The sequence below is a fragment of the Tenrec ecaudatus genome, chromosome 7 (genome assembly GCF_050624435.1).
Source record: "Tenrec ecaudatus isolate mTenEca1 chromosome 7, mTenEca1.hap1, whole genome shotgun sequence".
NCBI classification, from domain to species: Eukaryota; Metazoa; Chordata; class Mammalia; order Afrosoricida; family Tenrecidae; genus Tenrec; species Tenrec ecaudatus.
Genome location: NC_134536.1, coordinates 84,968,516 through 84,992,857, shown reverse-complemented (window position 1 = coordinate 84,992,857; position 24,342 = coordinate 84,968,516). Strand labels below are relative to the sequence as shown.

The 24,342-nt window shown below is 46.7% G+C and overlaps 1 protein-coding gene and 1 long non-coding RNA gene across 6 annotated transcripts in view; one reads left to right on the top strand and one right to left on the bottom strand.

The window, feature by feature from the left end:
• LOC142453453 (uncharacterized) overlaps nucleotides 1-16,957 on the top strand; it is a 37,260-nt gene extending 20,303 nt beyond the window's left edge. Inside the window, exons 2-5 of one of the 5 annotated variants that reach the window (XR_012785378.1) lie at nucleotides 11,066-11,208; nucleotides 11,857-12,009; nucleotides 14,160-14,239; nucleotides 15,353-16,957. This is a non-coding gene — a long non-coding RNA (uncharacterized LOC142453453). Of the gene's footprint in view, nucleotides 1-11,065; nucleotides 11,209-11,856; nucleotides 12,336-14,159; nucleotides 14,240-15,352 lie in introns of those variants that run through there. The other 4 variants (XR_012785382.1, XR_012785381.1, XR_012785380.1 and 1 more) reach the window with 4 other exon arrangements.
• The window catches only part of RRAGD (Ras related GTP binding D), a 50,730-nt gene that overhangs the window by 7,516 nt on the left and 18,872 nt on the right, over nucleotides 1-24,342 (bottom strand). The window contains exons 3-5 of the mRNA XM_075554776.1: nucleotides 11,957-12,156; nucleotides 9,675-9,789; nucleotides 8,575-8,717 (exon numbers count right to left, since the gene is read on the bottom strand). Of these exons, the coding sequence (XP_075410891.1) occupies nucleotides 8,575-8,717; nucleotides 9,675-9,789; nucleotides 11,957-12,156 (458 nt within the window). The remainder of the gene's footprint in view (nucleotides 1-8,574; nucleotides 8,718-9,674; nucleotides 9,790-11,956; nucleotides 12,157-24,342) is intronic.

Sequence of the window (24,342 nt, the reverse complement as noted above, 5' to 3'; positions counted from 1 at the left end):
CATGCACGGGCATAGGTGACTTGAGCTGGAAGCTCTTCCTGCATACGCAGGGACACATTGTGTAATCCCCTGAGACTCAATCTCCTCATCTGTCGTCTAGCCAGCAGCTGTGTTGGGTGTCATCAAGTCAGTCCTAACCCAGAGTGACCGCCTGTCGTCTGATCAGTAGGCCTTTCTTCTAGTAAGGTTTGGTGGACTTGAACTGCTGACCTTTCAAACTAACAGCTGAGAACTTTGCACTAATATTAATGACCTCCGAGTCCTGTAAGGAAAAGTCTGTAAAATAGTGCGTTATAGCACTGAACATCGTGCTGGAACACAGAAAATGCACAATGAATGTTAGCTGCGATTGATATTATTATTGCCTTCTCATAGAAATTGGAATCTTTGAATACACTAAAAAAAAATCCACACCAAACTCACTGCCATGGAGTTGATGCCCATTCATAGTAATCCTACAGGATGGGGTAGAACTGTCCCTTTGGGTTTCCAAGTCGGTTCCATCTCTCTCCTGAGGAGCAGCTGGTGGTTTCGAACTGCTGACCTTGCAGTTAGCAGCACCGAGACATAACCACTCTGCAACCAGAGCTTCTTAAAGATGCTCACTCTATAAAATTAAGTATCCTTTCCTCTTTGGCTAAGGGACGGTTCCCTGTACCTTTCTTTCCTCGGTTCTAAAACTACGTATCCACTTTATTTTCACTTCCTAAATTTATGAATAATAAGCCAGAAATCTGATTCAATGGGAATCGGTGCCAAACCTGGCTAATGCAGCATAGAATTCAGCTGGTGCTAAGCCTTCTCCTTGTCACCTAGGAGCTGTTGTTGACTTAGCTGTTTGGCTGTTGTCATGTTGATTCCCACCCACAGTGGCCCCTTGTTACTCAGTGGAACTGTGTGCCATGGAATCTTCTAGCTGCGACCTTTCAGAAGCACACAGCCAGGTCTGTCTTCCAATGTGCTGCTGGGTGACTTAAACCACCAACTTTTCAGCTAGTAGCTGAAGGTGTAACTGTGCCACCCAGGGACGCCAGAATAAACTCACACTAAGTGACAACCACCACCTTCGTGTCAAGGAGCTCTGGGGGCGGAGTGGTTCCACACAGGGCTGTTAACCACCAGGTTAGCAGTTTGAAACCAGCTGCTCAACAAGAGAATGGTGAGGCTTTCTACTCCTACAGAGTTACCGTCTTGGAAATCCACAGGGGCCGTTCTACCCGGTCTCAAGGGTCACTGTGAGTCCGGTCACTGTGAGTCGGGACCTGCTCGATGGTTGTGGGCTTAGCGAGTGAGGTTCAGAGGGGACCGGGCAAGACCAGCCATCCAGGGGAGAGGTCAAGAGCCAGGACTCCTTGGTTAGCATCCGAGCACAGTTGCCTTCAATGTTCCTTACAGCGTTTGATTTTATTTTGAACACCTTATTGTAGTTTGTATGGAAGCTGGGTGTGGGGGAATAGCTTCCATTCGACAATTCATGACTCATTGAAACACCCTCAGCGCAGCAGCACTTTCCCCACTCCCTCTCTGGGTTTCACTGCCTCTCCTCCATCTTTCCACCCTTTCCTGTCATCCTCTTCCCGCCCCTTCCTGTTGGAAGCGAGCGTCCCTCTAGATTCCTGTGGTGGAGGAGCCTCACAGGGTTTGCATCTCTAGGTAATACTGTACTCACTTGGAAATTCTATTTTTTCATTGGGTTAAAAGGTATTTCAATGTATTGATCTTCAGGTAGCACTTGAAAGACAGAGAAATTCTGTCTTAAAAAGGTGGAAAGAAGTTAAGAATTCTGTTAAAGTATCTAACATCTGAAATCCAACAGTTACCAAAATAATTTTCTTTTGTAGGTTAGTGTGAGTTGAATCCTTTTTCTAAAACTTAACATTCATTGTACTTTTAAGTAGCCATGTATATGCCAGTTTAAAATACTTTCAAAGTGTATGCCTTTCCTTTAAAGCCTTCTGAAGGCCAAGACTTGGCCCCCTGCCTCCATTCTACAAAGCATTAAAAACATATGAAGAGGGACGGTGTTTTAAAGCATGTGTGTCGAGATGACCAGCCGCAGCAGGGCCTTGGGTGACACCCTGAGCAGACCCAGGTGACTGAGGCACCAGGTCATCTTGCTAGGGCCACTGAGTAGCAGAGAAAGGATAATATGACCCACAAACAAGGCCATGAGCTGCCTGGTCGCCCAGTGTGAGTCCCACACTCTTGATCCACCCCCTGGGACTACCTGCTCCGGCAGAGAACTTAAGAAACCCAGTGAGAGAGCCATGCCCCATCTGCCAATGACCCAGACTGGTTTGAACTGACTCCACAGGGTTCCAGGGAACACACTACCTGGGGGAAAATAATTTGCCCTCAAAGCCCAGCTTCCTCCCCCGCCCATCTGCTCAGAGCTCTCCGTGTTTGTTTTAGCTGGATAGGAGTAACTGATTAGAGGCATTTACATGAACAACTTACCACTTAGGTCTAATTACCATATGGCACAATAATGATTATGCACATCGCTAAATATGTGCCGGATTAATTGTGTGGCTCACTGTATTTGATTACAACAGCAATCTAGATGTAATCAGGGTATAGTCAGCTTCCATGGCAATTTCAAGGTCATCTACTTATTGCTTAAAAACACGAGCAGTAAACTCTGCTTAGAAAGCCAAATGGCCATGTGAATAATGGACTAACTCACAATGATGGCAGCTACATGTATGTAGGGTTCATCACAGGATGGACCCAATAGCACTTCATCTTCACTTCAACCCTGCGAGCCAGGGTCCCTTCCTGCTTCATGCGGGAGGGGCCAGCTCCAACTCCTTCAATGCCATCCATGCCTGCCGTTCCACAGCGAGCACTGAGATTCACCCCCAAATCGGCCTCTCCTCATGGCCAAGTGAAGGGAGCGAGGGAGGGAGGCACCTGGGCTTCACAGCTGGGAGTGGCTGTCACATACTTGTCTGTCACATTGGTTTAGAGAGGTCATACCACACACACCCAATATTCATGCGTGGTTACAAAAAAGCATGTTGGGAACCCAAATCCCGTCTTTATTTCTTCCTCTGTTGCTATATTCATTGTGAGCACCTGGGCCTGACCTTTTGCAAATCTGCCTTCACTTCCGCTCCCTCCATGGGAAAGGCAGGATCCAAGAGTTAACCAAGAAACTGAACAGAGGGCCAAGGATCCTCACCCAGTGGGAGAAATGGCGGACGGAAACCCTCAGAGGTGACAGGGCGGGTTCACTGCCTGTGTAAAGAGGAAGATGAGCACAGGGAACAAATCTCAGGGTGGGCTTCTTAGGAGGGCACGTACTGTGCCTCATCAGTGGTTTACACAGCCCCACCTTGGTGTCCTAAGATGGACAAACGCAGACTAGTGCCAGCCCATCTACTTGGCACTGCACCTATGATGCAAACTTATGGTAACTTACGATAACTGCACCTGTTAAGCAAATATGATAACGCTGTAGAATTATTTCTGTGACAGATAACATAGTCAATGTTCTTCACTCCCTGTTCCTTTTTATTTTATATGTACATAAAGTTCTCTTTTCTAGGAATGCAATGAAATCAATACTTTATAATGAAATCATTAGTTTAAAATTCTCTCTGCTGCCCTTAACAGAAAATAATCAGAGTATATTAGAAAACAAAACAATAGCCAGAACAAAAAACCCAGCAGCTATGCAGCTATTTCCTCTAATAAAGAGGCTAGCAGATTGGCTGTCGATAGATAGTTACTGAGTTCAAAACTGCTGTTATTATTGTTAGCGTGTGACCGATAGCAACCCTGTGTACACTTCCGTGTAGTCATTATGGACATGTCTCTTCTGGTCATTAGTAATTGGAACATCCACACCCCTTACCGGCAGTTAGATTCAGACTCATAGCAACCCTGCAGGACACGGCTTCGGAGGCTACACAACTGTACGGAAGCAGCCGGTCTCCTCTTTCTCCTGGGGAGTGACTGGTGGCTCTGAACTACAGTCTAACGCATAGCCAACTTCTTGGTGGGACTGTGTAGTGTGAAGGGACTGGCTATCTTGCAAATAAGGTACATGGCCCCCTCAGGGTAGACCAGGCAAATGAAACCTATGGGATGCTAACATGGCGCTGGGTCAGTTTTGTCATCCACTAGCTTCAAGATGTGCCATCTGAGAAGCAGAAGGCAGGAATCTCACTGTCCACAAGAGCTGGTCCACAATATTAGCAGCACCAGGGACTACCCAAAGAACCAAGAACCCTACCTTGGAAAAAGTACAGCCAGAATGCTCCTTAGAACCAAGAATGTGGCAGCTTTGTCTTCGTTTCTTTGAACAAGTGATCAGGAGAGCTCAATGCTTGGAAAAGCAAAGCAGGCGATGAAACTGAAGACCCTCAAGGAGGTGGGGTTCCATGGCGGCTGCAATGGGCTCATGCATCAACAAGCAGGGTGCCGGTGTTGAAGGACAGGCTAGTGATTTTGTGGGGTCACTAGGAGCCAACACAATGACACCTAACAACACAGCAACCTCCCTGTTTTATTTTTCTGGGAAATGCTTATTGTTACCTTATTTGATTTCTTATCTCATTCTGTTTTTGCTACTAGAATAGGACTACCACGAACACCTTTTCTGACTTTAATTTCAGGGTCCTCATAAGATAAACTGCAGTAGGTGATCAATAGCTATTTTTGAGTGAATTCGTGACATTATCTTTTATAATCATTATCATTAGCTAAAGTCTCCTCTAGAATAAGAAACCCAGAACACTTCATTATCCTTATGCACAACCTGCATATGGACCAAGCAGCAGTCGTTTGAGCTGAAAAAAGGAATACTGCATGGCTTAAAATTGGGAAAGGTGTGCCTCAGGAGTGTATCCTTCCGTCATCCTCATTCAACCCGGATGTTAAGCAAACAATCCACGAAGCTGGAGTAGATGAAGAGCGAAGCATCAAGATTGGAGAAAGGCTTGTTTAACAGCCTGCAGTATGCGGAGGCCACGGCTTATTTACTGAAAGCATCTGTTGATGAAGATCAGAGATGCAATCTTTAGTCTGGATTGCAACTCAACGTGAAAAAAATAACTCTCCGAATCCTCCCAACTGGACCAACAGACAGCATCCTGATGCGCAGAGAAAAGACTGAGGTGTCGAGGATTTCCTTTCATTTGAATCTGTCACCAGCGCTCAGGGAGCAGCAATCAAGGAATCAGCCTACGTTGTCAGGCCATGCCAGCCCCTGGAGAAGGACAGCACGCTTGGTCGAGCGGAAGGGAGGCAAGAGAGGCAGACCCTTGACAAGATGAACAGACACCATAGCCACAACCAGGAGCTCACACTGAAGAACAATTGTGAGGATGGCAGAGGACCGGCCAGTGGTTTTATTTTTTTCAGTCTCTATGACGTCCGAACCAATCGGATGGCAGCAAAAACAACAAAAAGAAGACGAGCCGGACATAGAGCATGTCCTTCAGACCCTGAGATTCCTGCGCTGATACATCCTGGTCCAAGAGATAAAGAACTCTAACGCCCAAGTCAGCTCCAACGGCAGCGAGTGCCAAGAAGCAGAGGACAGCGGAATGAAAAGCACAAGGAGTGGTGGGTTCCGGCCAGGCAGAAACAGCTGAGCACCTCTGGGTGGGAGGCTGGCTGGCAGAGAGGGTTGCCTCCCGATCTTCATGGAGGGAGGGAACTAAGTGCTGAGCACCTTTGAGCTGCACAGTCCAGGTGGCGAGGGTGCTTGATGGATAGAGTTACACCTACCCTAACAAGGCAGAGAATGTCGGGCCATGGAGCAGAGCAACTGAGAGCTAAAGGAACTTTAGAGCCCTTGTCCAAGCAGGCCACAAGGCGAAGGGCTTGGACATGCTTGCAGGCATAGCCGAGAAGTGGTGCTTTGGACCATGTACTGTATTCTTTGAGTATTCCTGATCCTGAAGTTCCACCTGTTAACTTCCCTAATGAGCCCCATAATCATGAGGGTTGTCTGATTCCTGTGTGGCCCTTGCAAAGGCTCAGTAAACCCAGGAGACCACGTCCTAGGAAGGATGGTCGGTGTGAGAACTGGTAAGAAAGGGTGAGGGCAGGAGGCATGTCGGAGCTTTGTCTCAGAGCAACTGGCCGGCAGTGGTCGATGCTACTGGTTTGATTCTGCTGCCTGCTGGTGAAGTTAACGGAGGCCCGACAGGGACCCTGCTGGCCAAACAACAACAAAGGAACCCCGGCCTGGACTGTGCCTCCCTCAATCACTGACTGCCGTGTTGGAACCCACTGCTGTAGCCACCGTGCCACGCCATCATCACCCGCCTTCTACTTTACCAAGCAGGAGGTCCTTCTCCAAGGGTCAGTCCCTCCTGATATTGCGAGTCCACCGCGTAAGGTGACTTCAAAGAGTTCTTGGGAAAATGGAATTGAAAGACAATGCACTTGCTTTCCAGATCCCAATTTCATTCTCGAAAGGAATGAAAGCACTAATGACCAACTTCATGTGGAGAGACGAACAAAGGGGGAGGCCTCCCCATTCCCAACCTCAAAACCCACCACAATAGTTAACTAGTTACAATAAGCTACAATAGTTAACACAGGCTGGTACTGGCACAAGGATACACCCATAGACCAATAGAACAGAATCGGGAACCCAGAAATAAATTCGTCCACCTACAGACAACTGACCTTCGACAAAGGACAAAGAACATGAGGCAGGATAGCACGGTGTCTTACATACACACACACACACACACACACACGGTGCTGCTGCAAATGGAGCTCCACCTGTCGAAGAATGAAGCAGGACCCCATCTCACCTTGTGTGCAGAACCAGTCAAAATGGACCAAAGACCTAAATGTGAAATCCAAAGCTATCAAGATCATCAATAAGAAAACAGGGACCCAGACACACTATCAAATATAATAAAACACCCACAGATGATAAAGTAGATGACTGGGCCCTACTGAAAACAAGACACTTAGGTGCATGGAAAGACCTTTACCAAAAGAGTACAAAGAGAACCCACAGCATGGGGAAAAATCTTTAGCAAAGACAGGATGGACATGAGACTAACCTCTAACACCTATAGGAAACTGCAATACCTCAATAAGAAAAAGGCAAGTAATCCAAGTTTTTCAAGGGGCAAAGGATAGGAACTGACAGTTCGTCAAAATGGCATCCAAATGGCCAACATGGGAAATGCTCACAATCACTAGCCATTCAGGAGATGCAAATCAAAAACCAACAAGACAACCACCTTCCACTAACAATGGCAAGCAAGGTTAAAAACAAACACACAGGAAAAATAGCAAATGCTGGAGACCCTGCAGGCTGGAAGCCTCATACACTGCTGGTGGGACTGGAAGTATGTACAACCGCTGGGAAAAGGATGTGGCTCGACCTCAGTTAGTGGGAATACAAATCCCATATGATCCAGCAGTCTCTCTGCGGGGTATATGTCTAAAGAAGAACCGTGACAAGAACATGTGCTCCTGGGTTCCTCGCAGCACTCTTCACAATAGCAAGACATTGGAACCCACCTAACTGCCCCCCAGTGGAAGAGTGGATAGACACTGTGGTGTTCTCTGTGCATCCCTGAAAACACCTGATGGCACGGATGTGCATGGAGAACATTGTGCTGAGTGAATTAGTCAATCACCAAAGGACAGATATGAAAAGAGACCACTGTGACGGGGTTGGTTTTTACCAGAGGCCAGATAGACTTTTATACCAAAGGGAACACTTTGGAGACTGCCAAGTGGGGGTGACAAAGGAGGGAGGTAAGCAGCAGGCTAGACTATTGACAAGTATCAACTGGGTGAAATGGGAGAGAAAAGTCCACAAGAAGGGGAATGATGCCTCCTTGGGAGCTATGGCCTCTTAATAAGACAGGCAGGGAGAGCGTTCTCTCTCTGGACTTGCACTTGCCTCCTCGCCAGGGCTCTGTGTCTCCCCGCTTCGGGGCAGCCTCATGCGGACCAACAAACAGGAGAGCTTTCAGCATGCTGCCAAGTTCCCATCAACCTTGGATCCGCACGACTTTGCACCCACTGACCTGTGCTCTCCCTGCCTCCCGCTTCATCGCTCTGCGTCCTTGGCCTGCAGCTGCATGCGCCTGAAGAGGGCTAACATGGGACCCATGGGCTTGACTTGGACTGGGCTGAGGCAGCTTCTTGATCTAAAAGCTCTTTCTTATAAACAGATGAGCACAGCTGACTGTGTTTCTCTGGACAACCCCACCTAGCACATATGCTGATAGGTTTTTCAGCTGAAGGGCCAGAAATCAGCGAGAACTGAGTTCAAATTCTGGTTACACCCCTTATTGGCAGTATCAGCAGAAGTTAGAAGCTTAACTACTGTTAGTCTCAGTTTCTCTACCTGTAAAAGGAAAACAGTAATTCTTGCTTCATGCAATAGTTGAAAGCAGAACAACATTATGCCAAGTGTTTGCTGGATAACTAGTTAATTGTCCACAAAACAGTACTGCTAATTATAGGTCTTGGTCATTTAAAACAAAAGTACTACATCAAATCAGCAAATGCAAAAAATGTCTTAAAGGTTATGAAAGAGAAGTACGAGTTGACTGTGACCTTGAAGAACGTTTTACTTACCCATAAATACAAGAGATGTCGATAACCACATCTATCATATCACAGCAGAGCTCATAAGTCTGCATATCCACTGGGGTACTATCAGTTGCAATATAAATTTTACTGACCACATCAAAGAGAAAAGCCTTTTCAATCCCAGAATTCTGAAACAAAAAGATGCTCCCTTAAAGTGACAGTTGATTTCAGACCAGGTCATCGTTATATAAAATTACATGTCATCCTCAATGCAAACTCCAAATGAGCAAAAACCGCGCTGCTGAAAATTCTGAGTTGTGGCATTTTGTTACAACTTAAACTTAACATTCAAAAACTTCCTGAGAAGTGAAAAGTGAGTTGTCCCAAAGGAATTGGTTTACCATAAATTACTTAATTTAAGCAGGCAAACTGGGCAGTGTTTACAACACTCACCAACACAGTACTCCATACACCCCCCAAAAGTGAATTTTACCAACTGAAAATAGGAAAACACATTTTTAAAATCTAGAAAGACAATCCCAAAGTTGTGCTGAGACCGAGCCAATGTGAGTCCCACAAACAGGTAGGTTCTTCTGCTCACCGGCAGCCTGGCAGTGTCACTAAACACATAAAAATATATTGAACTACATAAGCCCTATTGACCACCACAACCTTTATAGCCCCACCCTCCTAGGGCCCTATCAATATTGAATGCCCACAGCTTGAAGAATAAACACTCCAAGTCTAACAGTGAACTACAGCTTTAGAGTGAAATGTTTAAAGAAGCTACAACACTATCTATGAGCATCTCCAATTTCACTGCACTAGTGCAGGGCAGGTGGGTGAGCAGGTGGGAAAGGTCATGGGGAAGGGAAGAGAGTTGGGGTGGGGGTAGGGGTGAGATACAATACACTCTATAAGGAGAAAAGGGAAGCATGGGGAGAACGTGAATGTCTCCCAAAATGTTTGCAAATTAAAAACAAAAAGCAAGATGAATGCTCAAGAGTCATGCTGGAGTGACCACGAATGGCAAGAAGCAGCAGCAGAAACCAGCAGACCTGTATTAGGCTTGCAACATCATTCTTCAGGGAGGCAGACAGCTTAACTGCTTCAAAGGAGGGGTGGGTAAAGTACTATTTACTTACTGAGATGAAGATGTTTAGCAAATTCTCCAGGGTTGGGAGTTGTGGAATCAGTTTCTGAACCACTTTGCTAAAAGCTTCGAAGATTGAATGATCATAGATGCTTGTCAGATAAAAGCTGTGAAGAAGAAACAATATGTCAGCACATGCTCCTTGGGGCTGAGGAATAAACTGCTTAGGCTGTGTCCCCACACCAGCCGCCTGCCTTCAGGATGTGCAGGTGTAGCACGCGTTGTTCTCAGCCTCACTGCCATCAAGTGGTCAATTCCGAGTCACGGGGACCTTCCAGGACAGGGCAGACCTGCACGCTAGGCTTTCTTTCGCCTTCACAGGAGCAGGCTGCCTCCTCGCTTGTGGGCTGGCTGGATTTCGAAGCTTAAACATGCAGCTGCATGTGCCCATACCACCTTCCTCCAGCTAGCGAGAGAACCCTCTTACACAGCCCGATGGGCTGTCCAAAGTCATGCAGTGGGGAAGCCCTTGGCAGCTAATCAAAAGGAGGGCCGTTCAAACCTGAGGGAGAAGGCCGACCAATTGGCTCCTATTAATATGATGGCCTAGAACACTCCAGGTGGCACTTCTACTTGTCATATGGGGTCCCTGCGGCCTACAACCACAAACAGCAGCAGGTCGATCTGGTGGTGATATTGAAGTGTTGCCAGTGTGCTAGGTGTCTTCTGTGGCTATTTATTTCCATGTGGACTATTTTCAGACACTCTTCCAGGTACTGTCTAGCACACCATCAAGTCGGTTCCAATGCATGGAGACCCACCCGGTATGTTACTGGGTAGAACTAAGCACCTCTGGATGGGTTCAAGCTGTCAACCTCTCAGTTAGTGGCTATTTTTAATGATAGGTACTGCACAAGACCTCTCGAAAGCAATAAAGAGAAAGGATGTCACTTTGAGCACTAAAGCTGTAGTATTCTCAATGATATCATATGCATTCCAAAGCTGAAACACTCATAAGGAAGACCTCATGTGGTACTTACATAATTTCAGGTCAACTTAAAAAGATCTAAAAGTGTAGGGGTGGAGTCTAGCCTGTCAAATCAGGCCACAGCCCAATGGTACCTCCCTATGGGCAAGGCCTTCTCATAAGGAAGGTCCTGGGAACCTCCCACCTCTCCCTGCCTTCACCTTCCTGCTGGTGGACCCTGGTGGCTGCCAGAGCCCTGTGATGTGGCCACCGCCATTAGAGCCACAAGACTTTGCACCCACTGGCCTGCGATCGTGCAGGTGCTCACGTTGAGTATGAAGAGGAACTTAGGGACTTGTATCGGACTTATGGATTTGATCTGGACTGGGCTGGGTTGTTTGCCTGATATACAATTACTCTTTGATATAAAGCTCTTTCTTACACATATGTGATCGTCACTGAATTTGTTTCTCTAGTCAACCTGGCCTCACCCACCTCAGAAGAACGGATGCATTTGGATCACAGTGTTGACAGACTATGGAAAGTACCATGTGGACTGCCAGGAGAACAACGCTGTCTTAGAAGTACAGCCAGGACACTCCTTAGAAGCAGTCTGACGGTAAGACTTCATCTCCTATACTATACACACAGAGGAGGGACCAGTCCCCAGGAAAGGAGGGTCAGCAAACACGAGGAAGGCCATCACCCAGGTGCAGTGACTGTGTGGCTGCCCACCACGGGCTCCAGCATCACTCGTGAGGAGGGTGCAGGCCAGGGCGGAGTGCCAGTCCGTGGTACACAGGGTTCCGGGGGAGGGGGAGACACCGAACTACAATCTCCTATTTTTCAAGACTGGTTGAGTTTCCACCAGGAGCCCTGGTGGCAGCATGGAGTACATGTGGCAGTGCTACCTACAGAAAAACAGTTTCCCCCACCAGCCGCTCCTTGGGAGGAAGCGTGAGCTGTCTGCTCCCCACAGAAATGGAAAGTCTCAGACCCTGAGGAACAGTTCCTTTCTGTCCCATATGGTCACTGTGTCCGAATGTTCTGGATGGCAGTGAAATGTTGAGTGGGCCAACTTCAACATCTAGGTGGTACCTTCTTGAGTATGCTCAGGGGTTGTATGTGCCGTGTTTCCTATTGGGCAGGGGAACCCTAGTTTGGTTCTAGGCTGAAACAAATACATTGCTTCAACCAGAGATTACAATGCGTACATTCAGTTACTTTTCGTAAATACTAAATGCTTTTCCCAATGTCTGCCGCACAGAACAGGGCATGCGGGTAAAGGCCTGCAATGCCGAGCCCATCCGGTGCCTGTGGGCCCCAGCCAGCTTTGTCCCTGTCTCAGTCTGGGATCGGGCTCTCACCTGAGGTGAATTTTCTCCAATCCAGCATCTGCAAGGTCATCGTTTGCCCTCTGGTGAATATCTCTTTGGGTCTCAATTTTGTGGTCATCTGACAGGCCATCCACTTTATGAATAAACACCTCAAAGTTGATGTCGGTGTTCACTTTGTAGGCCCTGGTCACCGTGAGGTGGAGCCTGGCCAGGGCTTCCATGTAATCGTCCTGGGAACAGAGACGCACCTGTTAGAGTGGGCACCGCCAGCAGAAATGCCCTTGCTTCCCCAAGCCGTCCAAGTCGCCCTCCCTGCCACCCTTAGGCTCTGGAAACCACAGAAGTATAAACCCCAAACATGTTGCAAAGTCCCAAATAAAACCTCTTTTCATAAAATCAAACTTGAAAACTTAGGGTTTGTTATCAAAGAGGAAAGCACAAACTAAATCACCTTGTGACCCAGCAATTCCGCTCCGTAACAGACACTTAAAAGAATGAGAATACGGTCTCAGACAAATATGCATACATGTTGAAGCCATGCTATTCCCAACAGCCAATGGTAGGTTGCCCCCATATGCTCAGTAGCTGGTGAATATGCATGTGCATATGAGAATATAACAAGGATAGCGTACTGACAGATGCTACAGCATGGATAGACCTCGGAAACATCACACGTATAAGAAGCCAGACACAAAAATGACATTTATGTGTAATATCCAGAACGCACAAATCCACAGCTGTGGTAAGAAGGGGCCAGCCCCCACCACTAATCATGGATTCAATAGGCACAAATGTATGGTTGAGATATACAATTATCAAAGTCATAAAGAGCATGAGAGATAAAAAAGAGATTGGAATAATGGAGTCAGACACATTTCATGGTAGCATGCTCACCTCAGGCCTGCTTGGTGGTCCACGTGGAGAGAGGGGGAGGGGAAGGAGGACAAGGGGAAAGGGAAACGGAAGGAGCACAAAATAGGGAGCAGATGAGAGGACAAGGGGGGGAAACAGAGAGAGCTCTTTATTGCTAACCAAGGCCTATATATACTTGGGGGCAGTGCAAGCCCACTAATCACAGGTAAAGACATACATCACAGGAAGGACTTGCACTATAGGGTTTTTTTTCTTTGTTGTTTGTTTGTTTGCACTATAGGTTATACAGCAATGAGAGGGGGACAATCTAGGGCTATATACGCAATAGGAAGGGGAGGGATTGAGGTATACATGGGACAAGCCGGGCATATCCTAGATTCAGGATGGCAGCCTGACTCTGGATGCCACTGAGCAGGTTTGACCTGTTCTCTGGATCTCCATAGAAACCATTATCAGTAGAGTGTAAAACCCCACCTACAGGAACTAAGCTAATGGTCCCAAGCCTTTAGGGAGTATCCCATTGTCCTTAACAGCAGGGAGCAGAGCCAGGCAATTGACTGCCTTAGAATGTCTCTAAGCATGGGACCTCCCCCCATATGCTAGCAAAAAGCCCCTAGTTTGGGGCATGTCTTTGGTAAGGTGACCAGATTTTAACATTGGTGAAGCAGGATACCAACAGGACACCATGGATAAAACTTCTATCCTGGCAAAATAGTCACACGGCAGTCAAAAAGCCGTATACCCTAGCTTGTCGTGCATTCTTTCCAAAAATCGGGACTTTTAAAATTTTTTTTCATTTTTAAAAAACATTTTATTAGGGGCTCATACAACTCTTATCACAATCCATACATACATCAACTTGTGTAAAGCACATCTATACATTCTTTGCCCTCATCATTTTCAAAGCATTTGCTCTCTACTTAAGCCCTTTGCATCAGGTCCTTTTTTTTTTCCCTTCCCGCTCCCCCCTTATTCATGAGCACTTGATAATTTATAAATTATTATTTTGTCATATCTTTCCCTGTCCGACATATCCCTTCATCCCATTTTCTGTTGTCCATCCCCCAGGGAGGAGGTCATATGTAGATCCTTGTAATCAGTTCCCTCTTTCCAACCCACTCACCCTCTACCCTCCCAGTACCGCCCCTCACACCCCTGGTCCTGAAGGTATCATCCGCCCTCCATTCCCTGTGCCTCCAGCTCCTATCTGCACCAGTGTACATCCTCTGCTCTATCCAGACTTGCAAGGTAGAATTCGGATCATGATAGTTGGGGGGGAGGAAGCATTTAGGAACTGGAGGAAAGCTGTATTCTTCATCAGTGCTACATCGTACCCTGACTCACTCATCTCCTCCCCTAGACCCCTCTGCAAGGGGATCTCCAGTGGCAAACAAATGGTCTTTGGGTCTCCACTCTGCACTGTCCCCTTCATTCACTATGGTAAGATATTTGTATGTGTGTGTGTGTGTGTGTGTGTGATGATGATGATACCTTATACCTGATCTCTTCGACACCTCATGATCACACAGGCTGGTGTGCTTCTTCCATTTGGGCTTTGTTGCTTCTGAGCTAGATGGCTGCTTGTTTACCTTCAAGCCTTTAAGACCTCAGATGCTATCTCTTTAGATAGCCGGGCACCATCAGCTTCCTTCGCCACATTTGCTTATGTATCTGTTTGTCCTCAGCGATCATATCATGGAGATGTGCACCCAATGATATGATTTTTTTGTTCTTTGATGCCTGATAACTGATCCCTTCGGAACCACCTGATCACACAGGCTGGTGTGTTCTTCCATGTGGGCTTTGTTGCTTCTGAGCTAGATGGCTGCTTGTTTACCTTCAAGACTTTAAGACCCCAGACACTATATCTTTTGATAGCCGGGCACCATCAGCTTTCTTCACATTTGCTTGTTCACCTGCTTTGGCTTCAGCGGTTGTGTCGGGAGGGTGAGCATCAGAGAATGCCAATTTAATAGAGGAAACTATTCATGCATTGAGGGAGTGCTTGAGTAGAGGCCCAAGGTCCTTCTGCCACCTTAATACTAAGCCTAAAAATATAGGCACATAGATCTTTTTCCCCATCCTCAAAATTGGGACTTTTTTAAAACGCCGCAGGATGTGGGAAAAATTTTTTTAAATCGGGCCTGTCCCACCAAAAGTGGGGAGACAGAGCTGGGAAGGTCTCTATAATCACACACACAGCAACAGAAGCAGACTCGTGGTGGCCAGGGGCTGAGGGGAGAAGGGAAGCTTCCCCAGAGCACAGGTCACCAAACCGTGGTCCCTGGCCACCCCCTCCACAGGACCTCCCCCACATTTGTCAGTCAATTGTTACTGTTACTGGAACCCAACCTCACTCGTTTAGTTGTATATTGTCGATGGCAGCTGTCCCGCTACGATGGCAGGGCTAGGTAGTCTTCCTCAGTAGAAACTCCCCAGAAACAGTAGTCTGCAAAACCTAAAATATTCACTATCTGTCTTTACTGAAAAAGGTTGCCAACCTCTGGTCCCTAGCTCAATGACTCTATACTATTTTTTGCCCCCTTCCTACAGATTGTGTCAGCACGCGATTCGAGTTGCCTGGGCAACACCCAACAACTTATGAGGCCCAACACCTCCTATCAATTGAATTAATACCTCTGTGGCCATCTCTCCATCTACAAAATATGACAGCAGACACTGAGGCCCAGGGCTCCTCCCAGTCTCCATCCCTCTAGCCCCCAGAGGCACCACTATCCTGAGTTTAGTATTTATTCCCCCTCATCTCCTCACGCATTTACTCTGTGCATACTCATTCATATCCCTATGCTATACAACGCGTTCACGTTGTTTGAAAACCTACAGAAACATCAAGTTTCAAGTACTTTATCATTTGTCCTTTTCACTTAACATTTTATGTGACTGAACTCTATTCATTGAAATGCCTAGCTCCCTTCAGCTGTATTTCGTTGAAGGAATGTCTATTATTCACTATTTATCTGCCTGTTGCCATTCAGAATGCTTCCAACGGTGTATAAGTGCAGACAATGATAATGTAGACACTCTTATGCACAAGTGTCGTCTGGGGCCAACTCGCTGGAGTTTTCTGGGGTTGCCCCGAGGGCAGCCTTTGCTGGGTCACAGGAATGCACACCCTGAACCTGAATACACACTGTCAGAGATGCTCCGGCGTCCCCACCAGTATGTGATGCTGTCAGTTTTGCAAGTTTGAAGGATGTGAATAGAATTGTATGACATACTGTAGAGCAAAAAGAAGATTTACAGGAGAGAATTTAAAGGGCTTTCCAATGCCAGTTATGACTTGTTATTTTGTTGTTAGAGGCGATTTGTGGCACATGGTGACCCCTTGTAACAGACGAGCTGCCCCAAAGGATTTTCCAGGATTTACAAAGGAGCCCGGGGGCCACATGGTTAGGTGGCTCCACAGGAAGAGGCCTGCTGTCCTGTGCTGTCTAGCTTTCGGCCTCGGAAACCCTAGGGGACAGTCCTCCTCGGCTGACCCTGCTCCACAGCCCACAAAGATCTTTCTGACAGCAGGTCACCAGGCCTCTCTCCGAAGGAGCCCCTAGGCGGGTTAGAATAGTCAGCCTTTCTGTACACCATGGCATGGCGTCAATTATTGGGGAGCAAACAATGAACGCCAGAAGGGGGAGGGAGCACTAGAACTGATGTGATGATGTATACACAACTCTTTGAGTTTAACTCTTCAGAGTTTAATTATGAAGTGTATATGTAATATATATATATGATTTCTTTAAAAGAAATATATGTTAATTTTATATCAAGAAAACTACTCAAACAGAAACCAAACTTGACCAGGGGTTATCATTGGTGAAGGAATACTTTTTGTTAAGGGGGCATTGAGTTTATGTCAATGGTGCTGGAATAATTTGGAAAAGGTTATCAATAGTGATTGTAAAGGGGGTATAGTCAATGGCACTGAATTATACATGTAGAAGTTGCTGAATTGGAGAATATTTTATTGTGTATATTTTTGCCACAATTAAAAAACATTTACACTAATAACAATGAGCACAAGGAAGAAGAAAATGTTCTAAATGGACTGTGGTAATGATTGTACTACTCCTTCTTGCTATAACTGAACTATTGAATTTTATGATACATTGATGAAGTGCCAATAAAACTTTAATAACAAAGGGTGTGTGTGTGAATGTTTGGGCTATCACAGCAGAGGCATTATAGATGAGTTTTCCCATTTAAGAATGCCTGTATTTGTTGTTCTCTTCCAGGACATGTAAACCCTGAGGGGTGGAAAAAAACATTGTCCTATGTCTACATCAACATACTCACTGCCAACTCATAATGACCCTACAGGACAGGGTGGAACTGCCCCTGTGGGTTCCTGTGGCTGTAGCTCTATATGGTAGTAGAAATCCCTGTCTTTCTCCCTCAGAGCAGCTAGTAAATTTGAACTGCGGACCTTGAGGACCACAGTCCAACATGTAACCACTATGCCACCAGGCTCCTGACATCAGTACAAGGCCTGGAAAATATCAGGAGGTGCCTATCACTGCTGCAGGCCCGACTCGCTGTGGGATCTAAAGGCACATGAGCAGTGACTTCTGGGGCATGGGGAGGTGGGGGGGAGCCGCAGCTCATGGCATCCATTGGGCATCACATCGTTTCCTCGTGGGAAGTCACTTGAAGTGACCTGCTCTGCTTCCACAAGAGTCTATGCAGACCCACGTCCATGATGGGGTTATCTTTATCTGGCAACCGTGTGGCTGTGAGGAATTCACAGACAAAATTAAAATATGAGGTATCAGACCAACAGCACATAGCTGAGAAATAAAGGAAATGCCAGCGAAGTGCCGAGGCCTCAGCCCCCTGCTGCAGAGCGGTTTCAGTGCCCTGAGCAACCCTCGCAGTTTCCCCGCAGAACAGACCTGTAATCAGCTGCCAACAGAGAAACCTAGCCCGGGGTGGTGCTGACACTGTGCCTTGCATTCTTTCTCACTTTGGATAAATGACAGAACGCAATTCTACTTTTTTTTGAAGCTGTAGCTTAAAAGGGGGACTATCTCAGGCCTTTCTCTACCCTATAGCTTAAAATAAAATAGAACAGATGAGAGGGTCTGCTCTTCAAATCCAGGTAGAATTAAAACCAAATTAGAGCTGAGTTTTAAAAAGGCCAGGGAACCTGTAAGAGTCACATTAACGCCCTATTATAAACACTGAGAAAGATTGGCAACGGTCTTTAAGTAATTACTCACCAAGCTGGAGTCCTGAAATGATGAATAATCTGCTCAGAATCTACTTATCCCTGGCAAGGCTGCCTTTGCTTCCTGAGGCTCAACAACTGTGAAGCAGGCAACGTGTAAGATGGCGCTTAGGAGAGAGACAGGCTGAGTGGACCACCTCAGAGCCCCAGCAGCAGGGCATGCACCCCAGCCGCTCCCCTCAGGCTCTGAGCCCCCTACTTGATGGGGCTGGCTGATAGGAGGCAGAGAGGCCACAGATGGGCCAGAAACAGGTCAGCACAAGTGGGACTGTCACAGAAGCAGCCACTGGACCTGAAGCAGGTCGCCCAACACACGCGCTCCTGCCTGGGCCACGGAGGAGTGAGTTGCTTGCTGGGAGAGCATTCAGAGAAGATTGTACTGACCAGGCATTTGGTCTGAAGCCTTCCTTCACACCTGTGGGATTATAAAGAGACTTTTCCCCAGCTTTGTCTCCCCCAAAGATATGTCAAACAGTAGGGACTTTTTGCCAGCATACGGTAGGAAGTCAGATGCTTAGAGACATCCTCCCTGAAGGCAGACAGTTGCCAGACTAAAGGTAGCCCCACTCCCTGCTTGTGACCCATTAGCTTGGTTCCTGTAGGTGGGGTTTACACCCTACTGATAATGGTTTCTATGGAGGTTCAGAGAACAGATTAACCAGGCTCAGTGACATCCAAAGTTAGGCTGCCATCCGGAATCTAGGATCTGACCATCTTGTCCCATGTATACCTCCAATCCCTCCCCTTCCTATTGCGTGTATATCCCTTAGATTGTCCCCCTCTTGTTGCTGTATAACCTATAGTGCAACCCCTTCCTGTGACATATGTCTTTACCTGTAATTAGTGGGTTTGCACTCCCCCAAAGGTAGATAGGCCTGGGTTAGCAATAGAGTCCTCTCTCGGCTCCTCCCTTGACACCTCTCCTCTCCAGTCCTCCCTCCCCTGTTTCCTTTCCCCTTGTCCTCCTTCCCCTCCCCCTCTCTGCACGTGGACCACCAAGTGGGGCTGAGGTGAGCATGCTACCATGAAATGTGTCTCTTCTATCTCTCACGCTCTCGATGACTTTACTGTAATCTTTACTTATTATCGCTGTACAATTGCACCTACCAGACCAGTGATGATGTGCTAGGGGCTGGATTCCCCCTGCACACACCCACTAGAGAAGGATCTCTTCTAACCACGTGGTCACGCTCCCACCGCACACAGGAAGCACACAGTCACCAGGAACAGAATGGCTTGGCTGCAAGTTTCATCATTACATTAAACAGACACCTGGTCTCCTCAAGAACGTACTGTTCCGTGAGGCGTGAGCAGCCTTCTTGGAAAATGGCTCTCCCGCGTGTGCGCTCAGAACCAGTATCCCTAATCCATACCCACGGCCCCTTCATCTGTCAGAGCGCTGCTTCTCCTGGAGGAAAGAATCCTGAGTGCCACTGAGCCAAGACCGGCCAGCCATGGGCCCAGTGTACGTCCATGGTTCTGGAAATGCCTGTCCATCAGAGTGGGTTTTGGGCTTTGATCCCTCACAGCTGGGGTGCCGTCCGGCTGCGGCACATGACAGGCTCTTTCTAAGGGTAGGTGCTACATGGGAACAGAGAGCATCAATGGCCCGGTCTGACTAAATGTAAACCTGTCATCAACTACAACAGTGGTTCTCAACCTGTGGGTCGCAACCCCTTTGGAGGTCAAAGGACCCTTTCACGTGGGTCACCTAAGAACATTGGAAAACACAAATATTTCACAATATATAATTACATATTATTTCATGAGTAATCACTATGCTTTCATTATGCTTAATTATGTTCAATTTGTAACAATGGAAATACATATCAGATACATTACATTACAATTCATAACAGTAGCAAAATTAGTTATGACGTAAGAATGAAAGTAATGTTATGGTTGGGGGTCACCACAACATGAGGAGCTGTATTCAAGGGTCACAGCACTAAGGAAGGTTGAGAACCACTGCACTAGAGAATTCTGACTCACTTTTTTAGCTGGGAGATTTTTTATTTTTTTTACGAAACAACCTTATCACCTTCAAAGAACTCTCCATTACACTTAATATATTTGTCAAAACTGCAGTTCCACTCTGGGAAACATTTTCCAAACTCATTGGATGGCTGACAGCACCTCCCTTGTTTTTCTTCACCTCTTCTGTTGCCAAATTGCTGTCCCTTCATGTCCCTCTGCAATTGCAGAAAAAAAAGAAGTCGCACACAGGGAGGTCAGGTGAGTCAAGTGCATGGGGCAAGAGAGGCATGCTGGTTTTTGCCAAAAAATGGCAAAATGAGATGGCTGCGTGAACAGGTGCATTGTCATGGTGGTAAAACCAGTCCCCTGGTTTGCCACAAATAAGGTCTTTTTTCTTGCACACTGTTACGCTATCTTTTCAGAAGCTCTAAATAGAAATTTTAATTAACAGTGTGATCTGGTGGCACGAACTCTACATTTCTGTCCATTCAGGAAGTAGACTGATTTCCAGAATGAGGTTTGTCATCAATCGACATTTCACCTCTTTTGAAACAAGAAAACCACTCGGACACTTGAATTTTTCCCACAGGGCTGTCCTTATAAGCTGTGTTCAACATCACAATGGTCTCTGCCACATTTTTCCCGAGCAGCAGACAAAATTTCACAGCCACAAACTATTCTCTTATACCAGCCATCACACACACAAATAAAACCAGGTTAGAGCGAATTTATGAAAAAATTCACTGTGACCAGAGACCCTTCCCAGGCAACACCACTGGGTGCACTAGCTCAGAGCGAGTTGCATGATGTCCACCTGGTAGGAAAATATGAGTACTACAAAAGCTCCACCCAATACAGCTTTTTCCACTTTTTTGTTTTGTATTGGGGGGTTGGTGCCCACCAGTACACTCTTTTCTAAGTGATCTGCCAGAGACCCCCACTTGAGGTCCCACAGTTCACACACACACACACTAACACTTAAGGCACGCTCACTCCAGGTGTGGGGGCCTTCTGGGTATAATCACCCCTGCTGTGCTCGCTGGAGAGACTCAATGGAGAAACCCACTCTAAAGACCGGGTAACAGGCTCTCTGCAAGAGGAGGGTTTTCCAGTTCTTCCCTGTTTACCAAGTTGGAAGAACAGATTGGCTATCTGCTGATAAGCTTTTGGTTTTGGTCATAAGAAACAGCAATTCAGGAACTATACGCTGGAAAGACTTTAAGTAATTAAGCACATGCTATATGCAAAACTCACCCACAGCTCCTATCTATTTAAGTGAACCCATTTCTCAGTGATTACATCTATACAAACATGTCCCGACAAATTGATGTCAAGCTCTGTCCTGTTCAAGCATAGACCTATGAAATAAACAGGGAAAATAACATCTACCCTTTTTTGCTTTTAATAATCAGCTATGAAAACGCAAATCAAGTTCTGCTATCTGATCAACTGTCTTCTGGCAATACTATTTTTTTGGATTTTTTTAAATCCTTTTATTAGGGGCTCATACAACTCTTATCACAATCCATACATGCATCAATTGTGTCAAGCACATAAGTACATTCATTGCCCTCATCATTCTCAAAACATTTACTCTCCCCTTAAGCCCCTGGTATCAGGTCCTCATTTTCCCCCTCCCTTCCCACTCCCTCATGAACCCTTGATAATTTATAAATTATTATTTTGTCATATCTTGCCCTGTCCGACGTCTCCCTTCACCCACTTTTCTGTTGTCCGTTCCCCAGGGAGGTCACATGTAGATCCTTGTAATAGGTTCCCCCTGTCCAACCCACTCTTCCTCTACCCTCCCAGTATCGCCATCACACCACTGGTCCTAAAGGGATCATTCTCCCTGGATTCCCTGTGTTTCCAGTTCCTATCTGTACCAGTGTATATCCTCTGGTCTAGCCAGGCTTGCAAGGGAGAATTCGGATCATGATAGTGGAGGCGGGCAGGGAGGGGGGGGTGAGGAAGCATTTAGGAACTAGAGGAAAGTTGTATTTTTCATTGTTGCTACATCGTACCCTAACTGACTCCTCTCCTCCCCAAGACCCCTCTGCCAGGGGATCTCCAGTGGCCGACAAATGGGCTTTGGGTCTCCACTCCGCACTCTCCCCCTCATTCACTATGGTAAAATTTTTTGTTCTGATGATGCCTGATACCTGATCCCTTTGACACCTCGTGATCCCACAAGCTGGTGTGCTTCTTCCATGTGGGCTTTGTTTCTTCTGAGCTAGATGGCCGCTTGTTTACCTTCAAGCCTTTAAGACCCCAGATGCTATATCTTTTGATAGCCAGGCACCATCCGCTTTCTTCCTGGCAATACTTTTCAATAACAGGATTTACAAGAACATTTTTCACCTAGAAAACGATTTCTTCATAAGAAATGCTAGACCTCACCACACCGAGGCAAATTACTGGGGGAGTGCAGCGGAACAGCAAGGGAATGGAGTGGCAAGGTCCCCAGGGAATGCTGAAAGTGGACTTTGGGGCCAGGGCGTGGTGCCCCAACAGACTGGAGTGGAAAACGCTCCTAAGGGCCAGCAAACGATCCCTGAACTAACTACAAGCTTTTCTCTTGTGAACTGTTTTGTTCTGTTCTTTGTCAGTGGTTTGTTTTTGTTGTTTTGTTGTCTGGTTGTATACTGTTGCTTTGTTTTCCTCTGTCTTGTTTTTGTGCATGTTAGTGTCTCCACAGGTCTGTCTGAATAGGACAGGCTGGATGAACTATATGGAGGAAAAACAACGGGACAGTTCCAGGGGGACTTGGGGTGGGGGGGTATGGGGAGTAAGGAAGTGGTGTTAACAAACACAGGGACAAGGGAAAAACATGGGACCCAAAACGGTAGAGAGGGGGGAGTGGCAGGCGTGGTGGGGAATGATCAAGGGTAAGGTTGCTTAGAGAAGAGGTATACTCTAGCCCAGGTGGCGACGAAGCATGGTAGTAGGGCAGGAGGAAAGTCAAGGGAGATGGAGGAAAGAGCTAGGAGTTAAAGGGCATTTATGGAGGTCTAGACAAAGACATGTACATGCAAACATATATAGGAGGATGGGGAAATAGATCTATGTGTCTATATTTATAGGTTAAGTATTAAGGTGGCAGAAGGACCTTGGGCCTCTACTCAAACACTCCCTCAATGCATGAATACTTTTTTTTATTAAATTGGAACTCTATGATGCTCACTCTCCCGACACAACGGCTGGAGCCAAAGGGGGTGAACAAGTAAATGTGGTGAAGAAAGCTGATGGTGCCCGGCTATCAAAAGAGATAGTGACTGGGCTCTTAAAGGCTTGAAGATAAACAAGCAGCCATCTAGCTCAGAAGCAACAAAGTCCACATGGAAGAACACACCAGCCTGTGTGATTGAGTGGTCCCGAAGGGATCAGTTACCAGGCATCAAAGAACAAAAAATCATATCATTGACTGCACACCTCCATGATAGGATCGCTGAAGACAAATGGGTGCATAAGCAAATGTGGTGAAGAAAGCTGATGGTGCCCGGCTATCAAAAGAGATAGTGTCTGGGGTCTTAAAGGCTTGAAGGTGAACAAGCGGCCATCTAGCTCAGAAGCAAAAAAGCCCACATGGAAGAAGCACACCGGCCAGTGCGATCACGAGGTGCCAAGGGACCAGGTATAAGGCATCATGCAAAAAAAAAAAGATATATGTGTATGTATGTGTACATGTATATATATATATATATATATATGTGTGTGTGTGTATATATGTATATATATACCATATTAAATGAAGGGGGAAGTGCAGAGTGGAGACCCAAGGCCCAAGTGTCGGCCAATGGAGATCCCCTCATAGAGGGGTTTAGGAGAGGAGATGGGTTAATTAGGGTGCGAGGTAGTACTGATGAAGAACACAGCTTTCCCCCAGATCCTGGATGCTTCCTCCCCCCAACTACCATGATCCGAATTCTACCTTGCAGGGCTGGATAGGGCAGAGGCTGTACACTGGTACATATGAGGGCTGGAGACACAGGGAATCTAGGGTGGATGATACCTTCAAGACCAAGGGTGTGAGGGGCGATGCTGGGAGAGTGGAGGGTGAGTGGGTTGGAAAGGGGGGAACTGATTACAAGGATCCACATGTGACCTCTTCCCTGGGAGAGGGACAGCAGAGAAGGAAGGGAGGGGAGACTCCGGATAGGACAAGATATGACAAAATAACGATGTATAAATTATCAAGGGCACATGAGGGAGGGGGAGAGAGGAGGGAGGGGGGAAAAAAAAGAGGACCTGATGCAAAGGGCTTAAGTGGAGAGCAAATGCTTTGAGAATGATTGGGGCAGGGAATGTATGGATATGCTTTATA